Source organism: Etheostoma cragini, chromosome 10 (genome assembly GCF_013103735.1).
Source record: "Etheostoma cragini isolate CJK2018 chromosome 10, CSU_Ecrag_1.0, whole genome shotgun sequence".
Classification (NCBI taxonomy): Eukaryota; Metazoa; Chordata; class Actinopteri; order Perciformes; family Percidae; genus Etheostoma; species Etheostoma cragini.
The window spans coordinates 1,994,469-2,020,212 of record NC_048416.1 but is presented as its reverse complement, the minus strand read 5'-3'; the positions used below and the strand labels follow the sequence as shown (position 1 = coordinate 2,020,212).

Here is a 25,744-nt window from a genome sequence, read left to right as displayed (position 1 = left end):
ATGATTAAGGAGTTGTAGTTGTGAAGAGTAATAATTAATAAATAGTAGCAGCAGAGTATTGCACACATGTAAAAATGTAAATGTTAAAATGTGAAAAAAAAAGCAGTGGTGTGTTTTACTTGAGTAAAAGTAGCAATACAACAATGTAAAAATACTTTGCTACAAGTCCTGCATTCAGTGAAAAATCCACTGACTTCTCAAAAATATAAGCACTCATTATGCAGAATGGGTCCTTTAAGATTGTTGTATTATTACAGAGAAGATTGTTTTGGATGCATTAGCACCTGTCAATATTCTTAAATGAACAATGGATCAAATGAAAGCGTGATTTGAAAGGGGTTACACGTAGTGACAAACCCACAAACCCAGACCTAACTGGAGTCTGCAGGGGCGGTTGGGTGGTGGTTCAATCCCTGGCCCTGCAGTCCCATGTCAAAGTGTCCTTGGGCGAGACACTGAACCCCGAGTTGCCCCCGATGCTGCGCCATTGGAGTGCGAATGTCTGTGAGTGTGTATCTGATGAGCGGTTGTCACCTTGTGCGGCAGCCTCGGAATGTGTGTGAATGGTAAATGGTTCCTGTACTACATAAAGTAGCTTTGAGTAGTCGTTAAGACAAGAACATGTGGTATGTAAAATACAGCACATTTACATTTACATTCCCCTCAGATCTAAGACTGCATTCATACACAATCTGGGGCTGGGGGATGCTGGGAAAAACTAAGCTGGAACGTAGAAATGTAACCTGATGTCATGCTGCCGTGGCCAATCACGTACAGTAACTGGCGAGTAGATATACAAAGCGGGCACCATGGAGGAAACCAATGAAGGCAAAATGGACGTTTTAAAGGACACCCCCGCCCCACAGCAACGACTGATTTGATGTGAATGCAGCCTGAGTAACATTGTAGTTTCTTTCTGCTCATTAATTACTTTAATTAACATTTTTATTGGTTCACTCTTACTGCTCTAATCAAACGGTCTTTTTCATTTTTATTTCAATTTATCTTAATCTTCCAAATAACTTGGAACAACATGAGTGATGTCTATTTTCTCTCTGAAATGTAGAATTAAGTAGCCTCACAAGGAAAACACTACTTAAGTAGTGTACAGTACGTAAGTATTACTTGTGTATAAATATTATTTTCAACCACTGCCTCGTGAGTTAACTTTGGGAATTTCTGATATGTTCTTGACGTTCAGAGAATAATATTGTTGTGGCGTTACACACTTCACTGCAAGATGATTACATGTAGAATTTTACACAAAACACAACCCATTATCTAGATAGGTGTATATCACGGTGTGTTACATAACTTCATTCATATCCCATTTACCTCCAGTCGACCCGTGTCTGTATCTGCCGGCTGTATTGGATGCTTCAGATGTCTCCTCCAGGAGTGTGTTCGGATACCTTTAACTAAACAAAATGTCACTCAGTCGCTGGCACGTCCTGCAAACGCACCACAGAGTTGATCACTGACTTGTTAGAACCGAAAGACACTGCAGAAATGACAGTTCCCCGGCTTTTTCTTCTCCTTTCTGTTCCCCACAACACCTAAACATTGTTGTTTTCTACCAATGTCTCCATGGAAATGCAAACAAAGGAGCATATTTTCCATTGGAGCTGACAGCTCGCGATGTGGAGTGTCAGGGAATCAGACATGCTGCTCTAATTGCCCCTTGCATGAGGCCAGACCACAAAATCCTCTCAGCTATGACACTAAAAATGATTGAACCCAACCGGAGTGCAATGCAGCAAGTGTGAAAGAGGATTTTGTTTTCAAGCCACAAAACACGAAGGATGGATGGAGGATATTTGGGATCAATGGCTGCAGATTCTTCCAGAATGCCCCCCTCTCTCTGTCTCTCTTTCTCCTTCTCTCTCTCTCTCTCTCTCTGGACTCGGATGAAAGCCCAAAAGTATCAAGAGGATAACGCTATACTTACACTTCTGCTGTAATCCCTATAAACATACATGCAGCTCATAATTTGTGCGCACAGCAATTTACTAAGGAATAAACAAACAACAAAGAGCCTGAAATCAATAGTTGCAGGATTCAAATGACACAAAGCTGCAGACACCATCCCTGCGCAAACACACTCTTAGAAGTGGCCACAGCTTTAGAGCACCAGGTGAGCTTCTCGGCCCCTCCCCTGTCTTCCCCAACGTGGCCTTCTAAATATAGAAATTATGCTCTCTGATAATTGGGGGCAGACAACAAAGTCGGCTATATTTCCACCCTCCTTCTCCGCCTCCTTCTGCTGCTAAGTCACATCCCCAGCTGACAAACAGCAGGCCTGAGATCAGAGTGTGAGAGCTTGGGGGCTTGAGGGAACACCTGCGCTGTCTGACTGGACTGCGAAGATAGACACAGAAGATCACTGACTTCCACACCTGCCCGTGGACCCATGCCATACACACACACACACATACACACACTTGATTGGGTTTCCTCGAGAGCCCTTTGAGACCACTGCTGAGGAGGTGATGAAAGTCAGGGAGCACCTATTAAGCGTGTGAGACGGCCCTCCAGAGTGTGTGCGGATGACGGGTTTAAGTGTTTTCAGCGAGGAGCCACAGACCACCTGGAGGAGGCGGAGTAGGTGGAACAAAAGCATCTGTTTTAGGGCCAGGTAGACTCCAAAAACATTGGTTAAACAAGTGCCAAATAGCACTTCCGGGCATCGGGTATCACAAGTCAGGATTTCCAGCGTTTTAGAAGGGGTTGGAGGGGGTTACGCTCTTAGATTTGCACAAAGTCTGCTTTTCATGGGCACAAGGGGGCCCTGCACGGAGATTTTAGTCTCTGCAGGTCAAAGTCATGGACAAACAATCGCTGCAACATTCTCCTTAGCATTGCGAGACGGGGTGGATAAAGAATGAAGCACGCCCCGTCCATCAAATTCACGCTTGTTAACTTTTCTGTGAAGCTCAAGAAAGACGAGCAGTGACAGCATCTTTCCAGAAAACAAGCACCAGAATCCTTTTTTCATGTTGTAATAGGCTTGCGTGTGCGTACCCGCTGGACAGGGGATGTCCACATTCACGCAGGTTATAATACACCACGGGATGCTTTCATTAATCGACGACAGAAGTGTGTTGATGTTCAAGGTGTGCAGACGGGAAAGTCCCACAGTATCAAGCTGCAGACAGGAGAGAGTTGGCAGCAGGGTTGGCTCCCTTTATCGAGACACCCCCACCGGCTTGCTATCATACACACACACACACACACACGCGCGCGCGCTGAGATCAGAGGCTGAGCTTTCATGCTTCAACACAGATCTTCCCCCAGCCGTGGAGGAAACCGTGCACCGATATGCAAGTTTTTTTTCTCAAAATAAATGAGTAATTCAGCTGTTTTGTACCTCATAATTCCAACTTTTGGCTTGTTCTTCTGTTGTAAAAAAAGATTAATGATAGACTAATGTGATGTGTGATGAGTAAAACAATCTTACACAAAAAAATAAGAAACACAAGAGAATAAGACATAACTAGTCTTATTTAGAAAGACATTTTAACAAGTCTTTCATCCTCAAACTGTCATCAGACGTTACTTAATCCTTATCGCTCTGGCCTCCACTTTTACACAGCTGCTGAAGTTGCTGGGACTGAGCTAAAGGTGAGATTTTATTTGGCCCTGATCGGGTTGTTGCATGGCCTCTGCATTCAGAGGATTCAGGACGGAGGCTTTGAAGTTTTATGCGTGCATCAGGTCTACGACTCCTCTCTCGGCCTAATGGTGTCCATAAAGAAAGACAACTTTGGTCTCGTAAGCGGGTTTTATATGTTTGAGCTCTGAAAGATAAAGGCAGTTGTAGTGTTTTATGTTTTGTGTGGACCCCATGAAGAGTAGTGGATGTTCTGCATCAGCTAATGTGAATCCTAATAAAATTAAAATAAAATAAACCAATAAAGATGACTTGTTTTAAAATATTGCTCTGTTAAAAATAAAAGCAATGTGGTCTGTTTAAAGGAACATTGGTTACAAGTGGACACATAGTGAGCAACCAACGACGTACACACATCTCTGGTCATATACAAGCTGACAAGAAAAAAGCATTTTCATCACATTTTGAGCAATTTATTAATTGTATTGTCATTTGGTTGACTTTCGATTCCTCCTGTAACACATGTAACAGTAGTTTGGTTAGAATTAAGATGTCAACGTTACAAAGATTCTTTTTAAATTGATTCACAGTTTCCATATTGTGATAAAATGCATTTCAGACGTGTGTTTTTTTCCTATGTCGCCAATATGTTTAGTATTTTTGGTCTTACTACAGTATATCACTTGCTGAGCTTTTTTCAAAATAAAAGACATAATGGTACAGTGTCTCAGTCCTTATATAATCCATACACTTTCTAGTGGTTTTTCTATGTCGCATGTATCTAACTGTAAAAATATATTCTCAAATAAATAAATATATAACATAAATATATGTACCTAAAGTGAATAAATAAATTGTTACACTTTTTACTCTTTATAAACAGATCTAGACACAGGTAAGAAAAGAAAAAAATGAATTCCTTCAAAGTCCTTCTAAACCAACTCTCTGACACAGTATCCAAATGAAAAGTACCATTTCATGACGGTACAGATTCCCACGGACTCAGCTGTCGTCCCCATGTGACCAGATGAGATGCTCCGGGATCATTCAGCTCCGTTTCCCAGTCATCTCCTATCCCGGGCATGTACTTTTTAGGGTCGTCTGGTCTCTGAAACAAACAACCCCCTCATGCCGAGCTTGCAGACATTCTAGCCCGTCTTCTTGGCTGCTGAGAGATGGCCCATGCATTCCTATAAGAGGCCCTGGTGCCTTTATCCCTGCAGGTGGGGCCGCTGTCCACCAGCCTGCACCGGCCACATCTTTGCCTGCGTCCCGCTCCTCTTCTCTGCTGCCCTGCCAGGGCTTTAGCAACTTCCTGAACTGGACCCGGCTTCCAGGTCTCAGCTGTGTCCCAGGATATCCCTGTACAGCTCTGGCACACGGTCAGGGTCCACAGGCCTGGGCAAGAAGTGTGTAAATTTCTGATGCCGCCTGGATTTAGTCCCGTCCCTTGGGGTCCCGTCTTTGTTTAATGCCACAAAGTAACGCGTCCCTTTGTCTCCGTGCTTGTAGAGGTTGGAGGAGTATGTGTTGTACCAGTTCTCCTCAAACTGCTCCCTGAAGACACATTCAGCTGTGAGCTTCTCCTGCAAACAGAGGGTAAAGCATAAGAGAGGACCTGATTTGTGATGCAGCAATGATATCTTCCTAAAAATCATATTCTCCAAATATGATAAGTGAAAAAAAAGCTACTTGTGGTCAAAAATGAGGATTTGGGCAACATGAAGCTGATACTTACAGAACCATACAGCTCTCCTTTGTCGTTCATCCCCAGATAAAGTCCACTGTCCACCCCTCTAATGCTTATCAACCCAACAGCAAGGCTTATGAATTCCAAAATACCTGGAGAAGAATAACACAGTTGTTCAGTACAGACTTTGAGAAAGATGAAAGAATATTATCAAAGAATCTCTAATTCTAATAATAATCAAATCTGGCAGCAGCCCATTGGCACAGAATTATATAGGATCATTATTTTCATCATTCTTAGTCCCTCTTGCTATTTGAATAGCTATGTATTTTATTGTATTATAACTGTTGGCCACTTTCTATTCCCTTATATCCTTTGCTTCCAAAATATATAAGTAATAATAATCTCGGTATTTACCAAAACGGCTGTGGTCCTTCCTCGTCCCTTGCACTGTGCCATCCGGAAGTATTTCCAGATGGAAACCAGTTCTGCAGTATAACTGTCTCCTCCTGAGAATCCCTTTGAGGTGCGTTAAATCCGCCGTGGTGCTCCGGGACAGCCTGTCCCCAGGTATGAGGTGTTCCCCCAAAAGCGTCGGACTGTCCCCAAAGGGGGTCAAGAGGAAATGGGACCCGACCTGTGCGACACCATCGATGCCGTGCAAGACGCCTCCAACTTCCCCCAGAGCAGCAGCCGCAGCAGCCATCGCGTCAAAGCGCATCGGGTAAAGTTCAGTGAGGAGGTCCGGGGGGAGCGCTCTTGCGTAGTAGACTACCTGGTCGCCGCTGTCACTTAATGCATGTTTACGTCGACCTCCTCCGTTACTTAGCACATGCACCCGTTGTGCAGATTTCTCTCCACTCACCAAATCTTAGCTGCTGGCTGCACCGACTTCTCCTTTCTCTTCTTTTTCTTTTACCACTGCGTCTTCATCAGTTGGGGGTGGGCTGCAGTTGCTGCTCAGATAGCCCTCATGTTGCATACCTGTTCACAGTGATGCCTCATTATAGCAGGACAAGATTCAGTAAGGGCTGAGGAAACGCTGCAGTGCAGGTAAAGGAGCTCCTGGAGGGTTTGCGCTCAAAGTGGCAGGGGTGGTGAGGCAGGTGCAAAACCACAGGACTAGTAATGGGCGGGGCTGTCACCGTTCAGACGTGCCCTGGCAGGGATTTTTTTCCCCTTCTCCTGAGGCATAAAATAAAGAGAGACACGGGGGGAGTTGATGGAGGGCTGTGGTGAACTGCATTTACATCACTTACTAATCTAATTAAATCTAGAAACTTTAAATCCACCCACGTTACATGATACATTACTCAGTGTCTGTTTCTGTGTAAGATTTCAACATTTCCTTCACTCTCGTGAATTTGACGCCCTGTAATCCCAGAGCGACTTGAAATACCCACGGCATTTCTCGCGAGCTCGGAGCTCGGAGCGGCACGCGGCGCGAGCCCGAGCTGCTCTCTGCTCTTTGCTGTGTCATCGCTTACAACACTTCAGTGTAAACAACGATGGCTGCCCTGCGCAGGCTTGTCCCTTTATTCGCTAACAGCTTTAAAACAGGGACTCTTACGACGCGGAAACAACACACGTCCTCGAAGGCGACAAAAGCGGTGAAAGTTGTCGCCGCTGGAGCGTGCGTCACTGCCGCGGCCGGTGCTGCTTTTTACTGCTCGTGTGTCGCTAGGCGCTCCGGGTTGAAGAGCCATGTCGAAGCTCGACTATTTCACCTGGCGTTACCATCAGTTTCAGCTACCGACAAGGTACAGTGGGACATTTGTCAAGCGGCGAGGATACTGTAACAACATTCAGCTCACAATACAGTCCGACACACACCGCGGTCCTGTCGTGGAAAAACGCTTCACTTTAATTTCAGTTTTTCCTCGTATGACGATAAGCTAACAGTAATGGCCGCGGCTTCTGCATAGTCTAACATAATTACCTAGCTACAACGACATTAACGTTCATTTGTCGTCGTCACTACATGGAGCTCTCCCGACCTACGGTGCTGAAATGACAAGATGGTGACCTAATTAATGCCACGAGTGAGGGTCTTGTCTGCTTTTTCTGCATAACTAGTAGGCTAATTACCTTAAGAAAATGTAATTAAAAAACATATAGTAGGCCATTAGTAGGCCTAATGCCATGTATACATTATATTGCTTAATTCTTCTTCTTTTGTTGGACCCCAGGAAGATTAGCTCGTCCCACTTTGGTGACAGCTAATGGGCAGCTAACAGCTTTTAACAATACTTAATATTGTATTTACATTATGGTCTGGACACCTGACTACATAGGCCTAATGCAATAGAATAGCCTGTCAGTATTTGTAGATTTGTGAAGCTCTTAGTGTATGTTGTTGTTAATACTATATTACAGTTTCTTTATTCAAATTAATTGTGAATTTGGAGGCAATGCTTAATGTAAGATGTCCACGGAGTTGGACAAACCACAGCCACAAAAATGACCAAGCAGGTCTCCCTCCAACTGATGAATAGTTTCATAAGGATTCATCTAGTCATTATTTCTTTAAATACTCATCATTACTTGTGAAATCTAGAAAACACAAGAAACTATTAACATCACAACTTTCCAGAGCTCAAGGTGACATGCTGAGGTTGCTTGTTTTGTTCAACCAATAGTCCCAAATCCAACGATATTTAATTTACAGTATATAGCCTGCATATGTGTATATTTAACAGAAAATCAGCAAATCCTCACATTTGAGAAGCTTAAACCAGAACACAGTGTGTTTATTTTAGAGCAACAATGTCAATGAGTCTATTAGTAATTCTAAAGATAATAAATAGGCATCCTATTAGATAATTGACTAATTAATAAGTGGTTCACCAAGCAAAATGCAAAACATTCACAGGTTCCAGGCTCTCTATTTAATATCATGGTAAAGATTTTGGACTGTTGGTTGGACAAAACAAAGTAGGATTTTTTTTGGCACACCATATACTTTCAATCAAATTGATTATTCGAAACAAATTGATAAATTAATCACTAATAGTTGCCGCCTTAGAGACCAGGAAATCTTGGTATTCCTTGTGTTTCTGTTAGATATGCTTTAAATTGATTGACTAATCATTCCAACACTACTTATTATTTTTACAAAAGTTTTTGCAGCACTATTGTAATTTTGTGTCAGGGTTTTCAACCACCCTGGACAATTTGGTCCTTTTTAGCATACGTAGCAGGACTTCTACAGTTAGTGTCTTTGGCTCAGACATGTGCTGACATTGTTTTCAGGATATTCATAGCTCACACGGGTTGTACACAAACATGTGGTTTGCACATTTCTAGCTACAGAAGATTTCATACTGTAAGAGGGAGGAAAGTTTGACTGGTGTCCACAAGCAGCAGGAATCCAGGGACACGGGAAACTGGACACTGGGACTTGGCGAGGGGCTGACATTTGATGAGAGGTGAGGGTGGTTAGAGGGGGTTTAATGGTTAAGCAGAGGGGGGCACACATTCCCTGGGTGTTTTTGCTGTGCCCAGTAGACCTGGCACTGTGCCACCTGACAGAGAGATCCACTCTGTCTTCACCAATGCGGTCTTCTGATCTGGCTGGGTTTGAACAGTTGTAGGGACATTATCTGGTGCACAGGGATGAAAAATAGGGCTGATAGAACATGTGCCCCATTACTGACTTAAACATGGACCTCTTTGTTGTTTCATGTGACTGAGGTTTTTTGTCATAAGAAAAGCTTCCGTGGATTACATAAAAGCATCTTTCAGACAGTATTATCACTGTTGAGATGATTTGCAATATTTCATGTTGGGGTGTGTGTGTGTGTGTGTCTGTGTTTACAGGCCCGGAGCTATGGTCTGGATGATGGAGATGTGTACATGTCGTCCTATGAAAACAGATTTCGCCTGTTCAGCTCGGTGGAGTACGAGGGCCAGCTCTACATGACGCCACTCAACTTCATTGAGTCCGTCACTTTGAATGAACCTAAGAGTGAGTGCACTCCTATTGCTCAACTTTCAACGATACCAAACATCCTTGGGTTGTGAGGGGAATCATTATTGATGTTTAGGGCTTTAACAATTATTCACTTAGTCCGTTGACAGTTTTGCCTACCAATTCATTATTCTAGCTTCTTAAATTGGAGGGTTTGACCTTAACAACTTATTGAGGCCACCAGCTAAAAACAAAGTACCTGTACAGTATACATAAACAGTAACACAATGAAATTATATGGCTGTTGTTGGCCTCCCACTTCAGAATGTGGCATATGGTGGTTCCATGGAACTTGAACATGTCAACCCCAAGGCCATGATTCAGCTTTTTCTGTCATTTTATCGATCAAACATCAATTATCAGTAGATTAATCAATGATTACAATATAAAGAAGTGACATTATTGGCGTTGTCAAGTCAGAGTCATCGTGCCTTTCTCTGTTTACTCTTTACTATTGAGAAAAATGCCATGAATAGATTAAATGGATAAAATGGAGATGGGATGCCTGCTGCAGTGTAACTAAGTTGAAGCAGTCAGGACTTTGTGTTTGACCATTGAGCGTTGTTCTGTCCTGCAATCTCTCCCCCAAATACTCCCTAACCCATCATCGTTCTGTCCCCAAAGTCACTTGTTTGGGGTCAAAAACTATATTTCCGCCATGGGTTCTCTTGTTGAAACTAACCAGGCTAATTCAGGCTATTTCAGTATTTCCAACTAGCAGATTACACAGGCTCTGATGTGATTTCACTAATAACTACAAGACTTTAGTTTACATATATTTTAAAAAAAGGGCTAAATGTGTTTAAAACTTTGTTGTCAATCAGTTTAGAGAAGCCCATTTTCCAGCGTGAAGACTGTAAAAGTGGGCTGCACTGCAGATGTTACACTGCCTCTGTTATCAGTCACATTTTCCAGCAACCATTTCCTTAATTACACCTCCAACAGCTCATCAGATAAGCCCCCATCATCCTCCAGTTACGTGGGGGTTAAAATAAGTCCCAGTGTATTTTTTCCTGGAACATTACAATTTGTTGAGGGCCTGTGGAGTGCCATCAGACATTAGGTTGTGGCTTGAAGAGCTTCAGTCATAACACCTGCATAAAGATAGAAATCTTTACCAGCAACCCCGCTTTTATGGCTCATTTATGTGGCAACAAACTCGTAGAGACCCAGAGAGACCAAACAACTTGATGTCATAAATTTAATGATTCTGATTGCTGTGATTGATTATGATTTAAGGTGGGTGGCCTGGTGTAATGTTTTGGACATGTCTATGCTGGCTAATGAGGAAGGTAATTAAGGGGCACTAATGTGCAAGCATACTATGTGTGTGTGTGTGTGTGTGTGTCATTGTTCTCTGGAGGCTAATGTGTTGCAAAATAGTAATCATGGTGTTTTATGGTTATATTGTGGCTGTAAAAGGAAAGATGTGTTTTTGCCATTCTTGTGCATGTTTAGGAAGGCCTTGGACTTATTGGATTATTCACAACTGAGGGCTTTATTTCAGACAACACATGAAGAAAAGGATGGTGGAGTTCTGGCCATTTAGAAGTGGACCATTAGAGTCCAAACTTAAAGTGCTGTCATGTAAATTATTCATATCACATCCATAAGATATGTTTAGGAAATCATCAAATACATTTTTACATGGAGGACATTGCTCTCACTCAGACACCTCACTTTGGTGGAGAGCGAGCCATCACATGGCACTCATAATCCCAGCTTTAGACATAGGCTCTAAAATGTGTCAGTGGAGGGTTATAGTCAATGTTATCGCTGTCATTTTCCCAGCCAGGGAAAAAGTGTTCTTTTTTTTATTTTTACAACACCTCCATCTTATCTTCTGCTTTATTGAGCATCGGAATGTGTTCGTGGAGATACACAGCTTTTGTTTCTTTCCACATAAACACCTGTTTTCACTTTTGTTTCCCGGTTTTATATTCCTAATATAGAATTCATCATTAAAAACATATTTCTAAAAGTCACCAATGATGGAAGACATATTCAGATTCTTTACTTAAGTAAAACTTCAAGTAAAGGTCCTGCATTCCAAACCTTTCTTAAGTAAAATTATGTGATTATTGTCTTCTAAATGTACTTAAAAGTACAAAAAAAGTATTGATTGTGTAGTAAAATGGGTTTTACTTTTATATCGGATGTTTCTGGATTATTATTCCTGCTGCATTAATGTGTATGTTGCATTTTACTGCTGCAATGTTTGTGTGATGTTTGAGGTTGTGCTCATTGTAACGCCTTTATATACCATTGGGTAGTTTAATCTACAGGAATGCATAATATTCTATAAGATCATCATGTTGCAGCGTCAACTTTCCACGGTGTCAGAAAAACAGCCGTTTTCAACTTTATGGTGATGCTTTTTGCAGCTGATCTGACGGGCTTTTTCAAGACTTTTGGAGTATTTTCTCAACCCATAACGAAGGCTTCCTCCTTCAGTTAATCAGATTTTGTTTTTTTTAGTATTTTCACTGGACAGGAAGGGGAGGAATCATTTTAAGAAGTAACTAAAGCTGTCAGATAAATAAAGTGCAGTAAAACACACAATATTTGCCTCCGAGATGTATTGGAGTTGAAGTATAAAGTCTCATAAAAGTGAAATACCCAAATTGGTACTTAAGTGAATGTACTTCTTTACACTCTCTGTCCAAGTCCCACATATCTCATGCACTAACTGGTAACCTTGTTTTCCTCAGGGAGGAGAGCATGGAAGTCCCTCACAAAACAGGTGAGTTGTTCTGTCATCAAACTACTTGATGCTGTTTTACAGAATCTCCTCTGCGTTACTGTGATGCCAACAAACGTTGCATTACGCTGTGATTACTCAGGATTTAGAAATGAACAAGTGATTTGGGATTTTCTTCTATTCTTTCAGGACTTAGACAAGATGCTGGCTGATACTCCGCCTGTTTGGAAAGGATCTTCTAATTTGTTCAGAAATCTTCGTGAACGAGGTAAAGTAACCCACTCTGTGTATTACAGCTCTACACAAACATCCATTGAATTTAAGAAATTCCCCTTTGTGCTTTTTTTTAAAAAAGGCCCTCCTTGCTTTTTATACAGTGTTCTCCGTTGTGCGTGTCAGCCTTGTATAATTTAGAGTAGTAAGTGTGTTGTAAATACTTAATCTTATCTCTCCATCAGTCTGATAACATGGTGTAGATTTATTCTCAGGGAACCTCTGCAGGAGATAATGGTACATTGATAATATACGTAACAATCCAACCTGGTTTTTCTAGTAAAAAAAATGTGATAACTGTGAAGTTACCTGGAAGGAACAATATAATTTGATACTAATTATAGGAAAGTAGGAATTTTATTCAAAGACCTTATTCATTTATTTTGGGAACTCTATTTTATTCTGAATTGTATTACTTGTAACTGTATAGGACTAAAATGGCGAGGATTAGACTTGAGTAAAGTTTTTGCATCATTTTGCGTCCTACATCTCCATCGAACCTTAGACATGGAGGATGAAAATGCTTCCTACTGCTACTGACAGTACGTTTTTTCTTCCTGCTGTGTATTATCCCATTTCTAATAATACTTAGAGCTGAAACAGTCAGATCGGAGTCCAATATTTGATTAGTTGATTGACCGAAAATGAATTGGCATCCAACACAGTTGCAGTTTTCATGTGAATCTCGCTTTACTTAAAGCGGCTTGAGAAAAGGCTGCCCTCTTCACCTGCAAACCTCAAATCATAGTAATGTTGCATTAAGCAAACAAAGGTGTCAGTGAGTGAGTGAAGATCTTTTTAATTTTCCCACCTGGGACCTCAGTAGGTCATACGAGCCAGTGAAGCATCAGATCTTACTGTTCTGCTCTCTCCTATGTTGCTTTAGCTAAGTGCCAATGCTGGGATTTGGGGCTTTTAATCCTGCTGTTAAACGTTGCGGCTTTGTCAGGGAAAAAAGGACTGGATTGATCTGTGAACAAAGCGTCGCTTTAGAGAATGAGGGAGCTGTTTGAACCCAGCTATGTCGAGGCATGTCCCACTGGCCACCCCCCTGATCACCACGGACATTATGAAGCCTAAGAATGGCATTGGATTACATCTCCGGGACTGCCACTCTGTATGAAGTGTTTCTGTGGAATTTTTTGTATTGTCTAACAACATCTACTTGAGCTCTGAGGCTGAGCTGCTGGGAGGAGGAGGAGGGGGGGGCTCCCTTCAGGAGTGAAGGTGTGTGGTATTGGTGAAACATAGCTGGAATCCTAAAAGTTTTTTTCTCTCTTTAACCCATTTAATCTTTAAAGGCTTTGAAGCTAGAGATCTGTTGTCATTATACCTGCCAAACAGAGACAGCTGGGATGACAAGAACTTTTTTTAGATGTCTAAACGGCATGCAACACTAATTCACTTTTCACACCTCAGTTTGTACATGTTTCACTTGCCTATACATTATCTTGCTTGCAGCATTTCTTCCAGCCTCAAGAGGAAAGCAAAAATGACATCTTTGTTTGCCAGTTTAGTTTTTCCCCTGGAGTGTTCCTCTCGCTGGAAATATCTCCCTGCAGCAAACCCCGTACCTGAAGCTTTTTCCCATAACACCCAGAGCAATCACCCAGAACTATCTACGCTCGATTCTCTATCTTCCCGAGCAAACAAAAGCTTGGGAATGCTTTCAGCGTCAGAGGGGAGAAGCCTCCTGAGTCGACTTAGATGTCTCCTATGACACTTACTCTCCGTGTCACACAACAAAGGGAGCTGAAGGACGCGACACAACACCTGAATCGGCCATTCTCAATCAGTGACAGATCACTTGAGAATGTATTACACCTTGTTACCCAAACATGATCAGAAGCCGTAGGCCTTAAATTTGTTTGGGTTTGTGTCCAGATAGGTCAGCTCAGTTGTAAAGCCTGTGTTTGTGTGATGGGAACACCAAGCATGAAGTAAAAGGCACCTTTTAAGATGTTATCAGTGAGCGCGAGAAGATTACTCTTGGGTCTTGGGTTGGCTTATTCATCTTGGGCGCATGACTTTGAACATCTGTAAACACCTTCGGCTAACTGGTTAATGCTATTTGATCGTCTTGTGTGGACAAGGGAACATTTTGGTTTTGGTTTCTCAGCTTGACACATTTTCCTCTTTTTTTCCAGGTATCCTCAGTTACACAGAGTACCTTTTCCTGCTCTGCATTTTAACAAGTAAGTATATAACTGACTTACGACAAAGGATTTTGAAACACAGTGAGAGATTACAATCTGACAATCCAATTGAATTTATTTTTGTTTGATTGTAGAGCCCCATGCAGGCTTCAGGATTGCTTTCAACATGTTTGATGCAGATGGCAATGAGATGGTGGACAAAAGGGAGTTCTTGGTGGTATGAGCCATATCTTGATAATCAGCTATAGTAATTAAATACATTTATTCTGATTATGTTAGATTCTGCATGGTAACTTTTCATCTTCTCACCAGCTGGAAGAAATTTTCCGTACGAAAAAGCACAGAAAGGAAGTTGCTGAAGACGTGGAAAGATTTGATGAGAAGGTATGATTTGTTTTTAAATGCCTTTTAACGGTTGATAAAGCTGCTATAATCAATATTTTTTACATCAAGAATAGACTAAATGAGTAATTTGATGAATTATGAACCCACAGAGAGTTATCACTACTTTTGGATTTGGTGTAGACTAAAACACAGCTAAAAGACTGAATATTAGACTTACAGTTGTCAGGTGGCAGAAACATGACTTTATATTTAACGCTAATGTCTGCTAGATGTGTAAATACATAACCGTTTGCTAACACATACCTGTAACAACCTTTTTTATCAGGGGTTGTGCTTTTAGCTTGGTCTGCTCCCCGAAAGTGTCCAAAAAAAGAATGAATTATTTTGGCTATTTGGGCACAGCCGACAAAACAAGGATGTATTATTACTGTATAAAGTTGATATGCCATGCTAGTTGCCTATTTACACATCCAGCAGACACAGAGAAAAATCAGCATTCAAGTGGAGTCATGCTACTTCTCTGTTTTAATCTTCACTAACTCCTTAGGGAAATATCTCCCTTTAGCTGCAGTAAATACCGCGCCATGTCCACCAGCTAGCTGCTAACTTTGTCTGTCTGCCGCTTGGTGCACAGTGTATTTATCAGAGCTTTCTTACTGAAGAAAGTTGCCTGTTACATCTTGAAGCGAGTATGATTAGATTAATGAGAACAAATCAAAACAGTCAAATATTGGGCCGGAAAACCAAAACAATGAGCCGAAAGAAGCTAAAATGCTCTGTAGAGCTGACAGGGACTAACTTATGTGATTCTCTTTGGGTGTGTCCCCACAAGTGATACCTTTCATATTGCACACAATTCTTTGATCCATTGTTAATAACAACAAACAAAAAAAAGATTAGTAACAGCTTGACATTGATCTGAATCTTAAATTTGAACCATTGTCTTGCATAACAGGGTTCTGTGTTCCTAAAGAGAACACAGGCTGCACAGAGGTGAATGTGGTCATACGGGGTAAAACATGCCTGAGCCTCTCATCTCTTTAGGGCTGTCTTGTGCCACATGCAGGGGGATGTAAACAGGCAGGGCTTAGTAGAGCGATAAGAGCAACTCTTTGAGGTCTTATCGCACAAACACAACATGGAGGAGCTTACTCTGCGGGGATAAATGTTAGCATCTCTGGACAGTCTTGCATTAATCTGAAGCCCGTATAACCATCAAAAAGATCATTAGAATGGGTACTCTAGATTTGGAAATATAATGATGCTTTGCAAGACAAAGTTGAGGATTAAGACTCTGGGTGCACTCACACACCTTAAGAATATGAAAAAGAATCTTGGAAATCATGTCGTACAAATTTGAATAATGACTTAAAAATTGATTGACTTTAAACTAATTTCTAACCATCTTCCTGTTCTAAACTCCTTTTTTGACTTATAACTGAATCTTCTCTCTCTGCTCTCTTTTATTTCAGAGCCTGCAGCTGTACGGTCAACACAAATCCCAGCAGCACAGAGTATGTATTGTTCTCTCTCCCTGAAGGAAAAATGAACTGTTCTGCTTGTTGCATGTATTTTTGGCATGCGCTCTTCCTAACCTGACAACCATTTTTTTACACACAGACAACACACATGTATCTCAGGGGCTGACACCACCCATATTTGTCTCTGTTAACACCAGATAACCTTGTTCATATCCACTGGAATTGAAATACACTGCTGTGTACTTGAACATTATCTAACTTGTTGTCTTTGTGTGTGGTGGTGCAGATGATTTATGTACCCGGCTGTTGTCAGCGTTGGGCGAGATATTCCACTTCAAAAAGCTCTTACCCGAAGACTGACAACGTTTCGTCCGGACCCCCATGTTTTATTTTTACAGTTTCTTGAGGAGTGGTATTTGGGCTCAGGTTACCTTTTGTGATGGGTTTGACCATGAAAATGCCAGTCAGAGAGGAGAACTGTGCAAAGCACTCAACACACACGCATAGAGCCCACAGCTAACAGAGGCACAGACCCGTCTGTTTGAAGACTTTCCTTTTAGGTGTGTCTTTTTTGTTTTGATTTCTTCTGTAGGGATCTTTCCAGCAAAAAGTTCAAAAGTCAAATCTTTTCAAAAACACATAACAAGCATGTCTTCAGTGCTGCGGTTGGGCTTTCCCCAGCACATGCTAATTACAAGTGTATCAGGATCTTTTCATTGGATGAGGAGGGAACAGCGCGGTGCATTAAAGAGTTGTTCCGTAATTAGCTGTGGGATCAGGTTGTAAATCTCTCGCTCGCTGGTGAAAAGCGATGAGGCCCAGAGGAAGAGCTGTTTCATCACAAGTCTCACATTCCCCCTCAGGCTTGATAGATTCAAAAAAGGAGTTGATAAGATAAATAAATATTATGAAATGAAGCAAGCCATACTTAAGAACACGTGTCGGCGGCAGCTGGCTGTTTCTGGTTGGGTGTGTGCTGATGTTGCTTTAGAATAAGGTGATGTCGAGACTTGGGAAACATCTAGACTGAAGACATGATAGGTTGAAAAAACAGATTGAGAGCGAGAGGCACCAAAGTGGTTTGGTTTAAAACTGGGAGTTAGAAATAATATATTTTCGTAACTACTCCAGACAGATTTCCTGTGATCTTTTCATTGCACATGACACCCATTACAAGAACATTGTTGTTGACGTTAGCTGTAGTTATAGTTGTCCCACAGCAGATGGGAGAGTGAAGGCAGCAGTGTAAACTGTAATAATGATAATGATTGGTTAATCCAAGATCAGGAGCCTGACCTCATCTAGAAAAAATAGCAGAGTGGCTTCCTTGTCCTAGACAGCATTAAACAGGACATGTGTTGACAGAGTTTTGGTGCATTTTAGTGTATTGGTAAAATCTGCACCATTCATTTATATGTATTTAGAAGGTACTTCACAACAGTAAATGAAAGGTGTCTGAAAACATGCATTAATGTCTCAGCTTAGCATCAAATGATGATGTATTTTGTGGGTTCAGTTACATAGGTAACCTGGCATGAATCACCCTTCAGCCCTCACGCCCTGCATGCCTTGGACATGTGTTAGCTGTGTTGGCCTGTGTTCCACCCACAGGCTGCATGCATGGCTGCAGAGCAGGCTCACGTCAGGGCTGATGGGCCTCTCAGATACACCGGTGTCAGCCCCAGTCTCTTTCTGCCTGGATGGATGGATGCCATGGATGACAGTCCGTCTCTCCCTCTCTCTCTGACTTTTGTCCTACTGCTACATACCTGACTCGTCATCTTCTTTCGAGTCTGTACATCTACGTCCACCTGCCTGCCTCAGTGTGTCCATGTTTGTCCATCTGTCTTCTTTCTCCTAATCTTAGTAACATGTGCCAGATATATTTTGTCTTCTAACAACTGTGCTTCAACTGCTGCCGCAGGTTTTTACAAAAGACAGTCAGCATGCGGAGGCCCGGGGCATGTGGGATGTTCTCAGACGTGGCACGAGTCAAGTTCTGTTTTCTGATCTCACTGAGGTAGCCACGACCTCATTACTTTGGTTATACATTAATACAATGAAGCAGGTTCCGACTGTCCGTAATGTATGTTTCATGTTAGCACTGTGGATATATGCATCTTCTTGAAAGCAGAGTAAATACTCACTAATATTTCCTCTGTAGCATGTTTAATGAATCTACTGCATGGCACGTGTTTCTATCGTGCAAAAAGGCTGTTTGGTTTCAGCCACAGTGAAAGATTAACCATTAACTCTTAATAATTATTCAATAGCAGAACCTGGGTATGGCTATAAACTAACATCTTTACTTCCAGCTTTCAGCAAGTTTAGATAAACTTCATTGTTAATGTTTACCTAATGTTACCATGATACACTTGTATGATAGAAAATACCTCATCCAAGCTGCTTGAACTGTGATTTTGTGCAAAAGTACTCAATGTTTAGCTGAACCATTAGTGAGGTGGATATTTAAAGCTACGAGGAGTCATAATGCAGTAATTTCTTCCCCTCTGATAGCATGTGGATGACAGAAAAGAGACAACGCTGCTGGTGCACTTCTTTGGGAAAAAAGGCAAAGCTGAGTTGAAATTTGAAGACTTTTATGAGTGAGTTAAAAGATAGCCGTTTCTGCTCTGTGATAAATCATGGTTTCCCTAAGAAAATGATTATATCACAGTATAATATGGCCATTAATCATTTGTATACCTCCAATAGCTAAACCATTTATTGGTTTTGTTTGTGACCATGGTAAGTGTTCCTTTGAACATGTGAGTATTCTGGTGGTGGCGTTTCCTGTCAGCAGTCTGTCTTGCTCCTCCAGGTTCATGGACAACCTGCAGACAGAGGTGCTTGAGATAGAGTTCCTCTCCTACTCCAAAGGCCTGCCCACCATCAGCGAGGAAGATTTTGCTCGGATCCTCCTTCGCTTTACCAAAGTGGACGACGTCAGCGAGTATTTGGAGAACGTGCGCCACAGCCTGCCGGACGAAAAGGTGCGCTGTGTTTTCCCTTCAGATTTGTCATCACGTTTTCTCTGACAGCTCCCAAAAAGGAGTAGACAAAATAACAGTAACAACTCACAATATGATGTAATCCAATACAACATAAAAAACTGCAGGAGAGATCAATTAACTCTTCTCTTCAGCATTACAAGATTCACAAAGGCTGTAGGACAAATTGGCAATTTGTATTGGTGTTCAGGATATTTTATTCAACTCGTAACCTTTTCCTTCCCTTAGTTCATCACACCCCACCACCAGCTAATATGCTAAACAGACATATTGGAAGATTGAATTGATGAAATAAACATTTCAATTATAATCTTTGGTTAAATTACGTGTTGGAGCTTATTGACAACCAACTGTCTGCCCAGTGCCGCGTGTGACCCATAGTCCGGGTCAGTAGGGTGTAAGCACTGTACAGGCTCTATGGTACTACACATGTCAAATCACAAATTGTTGTTTACACATTTGTTTTTTGTCCATCTTGAACAAACAAAATATTAAATGTTAAGTGTTATGCTTTAGAGGTGCTGTAAGGAAGACTTCTTTTACATTGGTGAGAGTGAGGTTAGCTCTGCCCCCATACTTCCAGTCTTTAAGCTAAGCTAACATAACTGCCTGCTGATTATAGCATCATATTTTAGCAAACGCACAAAAGAGTGGTATTCTTGGGCTTCTTTTCTAAATCCCAGAAAGTGAAAAAGTATTTTTCCAAAAATGACAAACTATTCCTTAAAACCAATTAGTAAGCATTTCACAGGCTTTCACAAACAAAAATGTAGCCTTAGGGTCAGGTAATGCTCAAACAGAATTAGTTTGGAACAGAATCAACAGGTATTCATAGTGTTGCACTCTGTAGTTTTCTGTTAGAATGGGAGTATTTTATTCCTCTGTATCTTTTGGTACCACCCTGTGAGTTAGCTGTTGAGTGAAGCATCCTCATTTAAGCTTTAATTTGTTTTTCTCTCATGGCACGCTGAAAAGACCCCAGCAGCTCATCAGCCACCTCGAGTAGCCTGTTGCAAGATCTCTATTGACGATCAAGTGGGTCTCATCATTAGGCTAAGAGATTTTTTATGGTCTTCACTTGTTAAAACAGCAAAGTGTCACAGATTAGTCATTACGCCATTTGTTAGACTGTGTGTGTTGCCTGTTTGGCGAGGTCCCCGGCAAGAGAAGGAGCTAGTAGCTGCGGGTCGGTTGAGTGGAGATCAATGGGCTCGGTGTTTGAGTCATCAGCCAAGCCTGAGATGTTTTGGGGATTCATCACTTTTGTTGTTTTTGTTTATTCAAGTATCAGGTTAATCTGCTTTAGAAAAGTCTGCAAACGGCCTGACCTCTTCCCAAAAGCCACAGTCCTCCCCCCGCTGCTGACAGCTCAGCGTGTCCATACTGCGCAGGGAAAATCCAGCAATGTATACTTTGTCTGTTTGGGTATGTTATCTATCTGATGGCTTCAAGGTCCCACACACACTAAAGGAGTCCCCGCAGGATGAAAGGAAGCAGATTATGTGTTGTGTGAATTGTAGCACTATCCTTTGCCGGAGTGTTGACACATGCAGCAGTTTGCTTTATGTGGCACTTTATGATTTCTCGTGTTGCATGTTTCACAAGCTTTACGTTTCATAAATGAAGGCTGTGTTTTATTTTTGTCATAAATTGTTGCAGGGAATCACCTTTGAGGAGTTCAGGTCCTTCTTCCAGTTCCTAAACAACCTGGAGGATTTTGCCATCGCCATGCAAATGTACAACTTTGCCAACCGTTCCATTGGTCAAGGTAGAGTCTCACAGTGTGCACTCACCGTATGGTGCTACAGCCCTTTAAATTGAGTCACTGGCTAGTTTAGTTTTCAGGGAGTTTTACTATGTTTCCGCTGTTTGCATTGAGTTTATCAGTTGAGGAAAGCAAACCATCCAGGGGATTTAAAATCTTTTTATTTGGTCTCAAGCAGAACTCCTTGAAAACAAAACAATCTGTCTAAATGTCTGTTTAATGGAAGTAATAATATTAATATTGGTAGCACATAAATCTGTAATAAAGAATATTTATTGTTCACCTTTTACCCAATCACCTGTTTTTCTTCCCGTTCAGAGGAGTTTACCCGCGGCGTCTACGTTGCTACGGGCATCAAGCTGACCCGCCACCTGGTCAACACGGTCTTTAAGATCTTCGACGAGGATCGCGACGATAAACTCAGCCATAAGGAGTTCATTGGCGTCATGAAGGACCGGCTGCACCGCGGTGGCGGGGTGAGAAGGCAGAGGCCGCTTAGATGCCATCTATCTCTCTTTTCTGACTCTGAAGGTGACAGAGGTGTTGATGTCTGGACACCAGCATTGACAGCTACTTCTCAATGTATAATCTCTCAGGGTAGATAACACACAGATGCAAAGTCAAGTCCGATTTAACAAGGTTGGGGACTGAAAGCACAGAGTATGTGTTTTTCAAAAAAGAGTACATTCACACAATTAGTCCTACTTAAGCTACTATTAGTTTCACAAATACCAGCCCTCCAGTTTAATTACAGCTTTGAGTAAGCACTAATTATTTCTCTTTATTCTTCAGGTGGTAGTTTAACCAACCACCCCTCAAACCATAAAGTCTAAATTAGACTCCCGAATAGGGCTGCACGATATGAGGAAGATATGTATTTGCATTAATTTTGACTGATATTGTGATATGATTCACGATATTGGAGGGACTAATCATTTTTGTATGATTTTTGTGTCTTTCTGACTGTGCAGCCCTACTCCTGAACTTTTTTATTACTGAAACAAACCTCACCTCTGAGATGGCAATTAGTGATTTTTGTGAAAGTATACTGCCATCTAGTGGGACATCATGAAAATGGTCTCACAACAACCCCCCCCCTCTCTTTCTTTCTCTATCTCACACACACAAACACATTCACAGGGCATCAGAGTGGAGGAGAAGTTCACCTCTTTTAAGTCCTGCATGAAGAAGGAGCTTTCAGGAAAATAGGTTAAGTATTTTCTCACACTGTCAGCATTCTCTGTTAATTTGTCTTCTAACAGCGTTTCCCAGGCACACTATACCAGTCTTTTGAGATGTGGGTCGGGGCCCACACTGCTCGCCCACAGCATTGAGTTACACTGTAATATTACCGCCTGATCAACGGCCACCAGATACCAGCTTAAGTCTGCATAAAGGGGCAGTGAGCAGTGCAGTTTAAAGCCGTATAAATGATTCAAAGGAAATGCACCTCTTGGGAGAGTGCTTGATAATCTTAGAAAAGGACTTGATCTGGATGTTTTTGACAAACAGTGCCGCAATATAAAAAAATGTCTATTTTGAGAGAAAAGAGACAAACTGCCCCATTCTCCCTCATTATTGATCATCCTTTGATTAAATGAAAGTACAATGAACTTACAGCATTTTCTGAAATGAGTGTAACCGTGTGAACAGTTAAAAGGAATAGTTCAACATTTAGGGAAATGTTCCTTTAGATGAGAAGATCAGTACCAATCTTCTTATCTAACTCTTGGCTAGAAAGCTGATAAGTGTATTTAACAAAATGATGAACTGTTTGTTGAGTTGCCACAGCAATTTCAATTTCCTACCATTTATGATGATTGTTTTACACTCTGCTGTCAAGTTCAATAATTTCTATAATAATACCCATGTCTGCCTGTGCTGGCTATACTCTCCCTGCTAAGTTTTGAATTTAAGTAAATGAGTGAGATGTGTGAATATTTGGGAAAACGTATTGCTAGTTGCTGCTTGTCTGCTGAAGATCCACAGCTGTGGCCACCGAACACAGAGGACCCAGATTTGTTTCTGCATACTTGCAGGACTACTGCTGCACTCCATGACTGTTTGATTAAGAGGTGTAGGAGATTTTGTTTCTCTGTAGTCTAATGTATTCTTGTTTCTAAATATATACAAGAAATAATTGAACAGCAATTGTGTTGTAAGAATGATACAGATGATTCATAGCAGTGCATGGGTTGGCATTTACCAAGTGTCACACTGGACTGGTACTTATCATTCTCTCTGTTTTGTCCCCAGGTGAAAATCCGTCATCAGTGCATGTCTCAACTGGACGAGCTGTGCGTCCTCTGTGCTCCCTATCAGGACAGAAGGGTTGTTGCAGTTCTTTTTCTAGTTTTTTTTTTTTTTTTTTTTTTTTTTAATGAACAGGATGTGGCACATCCTGATTGGAAGCTGAAGTGGTCAAACAAACAAGAAGGAGCTAAATCCATTTAACACAATGTTGCTGAACTCTAAATTGCATCTAAATTGTATCTGTTTTTGCCTGATATTTAAATATTTATTGATTCATCTACTTGTAAATATATTTATGAGTCTAATATTGAAGAAACACTGATTTTATTTATTTATCTAAAAGTCCAACATTGTCTTAATACTGCTCTGCCAGTGTGTGCAGGTCAGTTTGATTATGCTTTTGTTCCTGAGCTCGACTCTGTATGGTGGCAGCATTGCTCACATATTTTGTTCTTCTGTTGGTCCTGCAGCCCCCTGCACAGATAAGCTTAGAACAGCAACTCCCCTGCTCCTTCCTTCTCTTCCTCCTCCTCCTCTTCCTCCTCTCTCCCAAAGCACTGCAGCTAAAATCCTCCAGGATCCCCCAGAGCCAGCAGCCCTGAACAAACTCTAACTACACGCAGCTAACGGTGTTAATAATTTCTTAGCTAGTACAAGACAAGTGCTATTTCCATGCCACTGGCAGGAATGACCTCTTTATGAACAAAAATGTAAAATATGTTTCTTCCACTCCTGGGACAATCAGCTTAATTTAGCTTTAGTACCTTCCCTTTATGCTCTATGAGAGTTTACACTCTGCTTATAGCAATCCTCACTTGTACTACTGAACATGTTACCGTGGAATTCTTGATGGCCGGTGTAATGTTTGCTTTGGGTGGAGTTATGTACTGAAAAAAGATAAAATGTTACATGCTGTAATATTAACCAAACTTATTTGATTTAGGATGTTTGGATTAGTAAGTCTACCTCTTGAATAGTTTTGACATATTCTGTCATTCTTTTAAATCAGGCCCTGGCTGTTACACTGATGCATTTATAATGACATAGTTCAATAAATATCATGTAAAATATTGGGATTCCTGGTTATTTTGGGCCCCCTGTCTTCCTCTGTCTCACACAGACATGCCAAGTCAGCTAATAAGCTGAACTGTTCACATCGTCTCACGAGGAAAACGGCCGTTAACCTTCTTTGATGGCAGCAGCACGGAAGAAGAAGTGAGCTGTTTTATTCTCAACCAGAAGGCAAATCATTAACAGTATTAATCGTAAGAAACCTGAGGCTGTGTGGGTTTACAAGATTTTAATCAGGGACTCTCAGCTTTAAATGATTAATACAGCAGGGAATTCTCCCAGTGCTCCTGAATAGCCAATCCTGAACCTCTTGAAGTAAGATCAAGGAGTTCATCAAAGATGGAAAAAACCTGAGATATAATGTAAAGTACAATTACAATGTTCATCCATTCACTCTCAGCCATTACACTCTTTCAAGTTTTTTAAATAGGATCTTGTTTATGTAAATTATCCAGCACTTCCTTGTGTCATTACAGGCTAATAGCAAACCAATGTTTTCAGTGTTTTGTGACTTGACACCATGTGGTTATTGTAATTTTTACTTCTATTTTCCCTGATACAATTTTAGGAACTCTGCCTGTTAGAAAGTGAACGTAAAATGAATGGCTGCACTTGATTGCCCATCATAGCCCTGCATTGCTAATACCATGGACATCACATCACCCACCCAAGTGTTGTGTTAGTACTGGTAGTTTTAGCTACTATTGCCCAAGATTCCTCTTAGTATCAACAATCCAGTTCATATCAACAAAGATAACCTTGATAGGGAGTTTGAAGGGGTAGTTAAGCAATTTAGCAATGAACTTCTATGAGGTTGTGGGACAGGTTGGGTGGACATATTCGAAGAAAGAAAGCAAGAAAAAGTAATGCAGCAGAGGTGAAGATGTCCCAACTTTAACCGGGCCTGTAATGGATGAAACTCAAAAGACGCTGGATCCTACATTTGAAATAGATGATGACACCATGGGGGTTATTTTCTTAGACTTTTCTTCAGGTTAGACCAATAAATCAATCCTTGTGTAAAATCAGGAAGGTTCCCCAATGTGGACTCCGTTGTAACATTTCAAATCTTTCCAGATATTTTATGAAAAAATGTTTTTTATTTACTTGTTTTGTAAAGTACAGTGTTATAGATGCAATAGAAAATATGTATTTAGTATCCTATTTGTCCAATTCAGACACCTTTTGCTCAGTAGGCTATTTAAATTAGTTGTTACATGTTACTGAGCCTCTAACCTCTAACCTCTAAGACTAGGATGTGCATATTGTTAGTTTGCTGCAAGCGCCACCCATTTCTTTTTCACATTATAACAGCATTCATAGAAAATGTTTAAAAGACCTCTTTTCTCAGAAAGCGTTACATGTGCAGAGTAAAAAAAGAAAGAATCACTGGTGCAACACAGATTTCTTCTTAATTT

The 25,744-nt window shown here is 41.2% G+C and overlaps 2 protein-coding genes across 3 annotated transcripts; one reads left to right on the top strand and one right to left on the bottom strand.

Annotated features, from left to right (window-relative positions):
• Window positions 1-4,067: 4,067 nt before the first annotated feature.
• fgf20b (fibroblast growth factor 20b) lies at window positions 4,068-6,530 on the bottom strand. The gene is made up of 3 exons (XM_034884334.1): window positions 5,718-6,530; window positions 5,349-5,452; window positions 4,068-5,196 (listed from the first exon to the last, which is right to left on the bottom strand). The coding sequence occupies exons 1-3, from the start codon at window positions 6,019-6,021 to the stop codon at window positions 4,951-4,953; spliced, it is 654 nt and encodes a 217-aa protein (XP_034740225.1). The 5' UTR covers window positions 6,022-6,530; the 3' UTR covers window positions 4,068-4,950.
• Window positions 6,531-6,731: 201 nt separating this feature from the next.
• On the top strand, window positions 6,732-24,450 carry micu3b (mitochondrial calcium uptake family, member 3b). 2 transcript variants are annotated; one of them, XM_034882927.1, is made up of 16 exons: window positions 6,732-7,060; window positions 9,120-9,267; window positions 11,982-12,013; window positions 12,161-12,239; window positions 14,392-14,439; window positions 14,535-14,617; window positions 14,713-14,784; window positions 16,218-16,259; window positions 18,151-18,246; window positions 18,744-18,832; window positions 19,048-19,219; window positions 20,897-21,005; window positions 21,321-21,478; window positions 22,143-22,211; window positions 23,259-23,333; window positions 24,376-24,450. In XM_034882927.1, the coding sequence occupies exons 1-14, from the start codon at window positions 6,809-6,811 to the stop codon at window positions 22,209-22,211; spliced, it is 1,449 nt and encodes a 482-aa protein (XP_034738818.1). In that variant the 5' UTR covers window positions 6,732-6,808; the 3' UTR covers window positions 23,259-23,333; window positions 24,376-24,450. The 2 variants fall into 2 exon arrangements, with proteins under 2 accessions (XP_034738818.1, XP_034738819.1); XM_034882928.1 differs by lacking the exon at window positions 18,151-18,246 and having other exon boundaries at window positions 24,376-24,448.
• The last annotated feature ends 1,294 nt before the right edge of the window (window positions 24,451-25,744 follow it).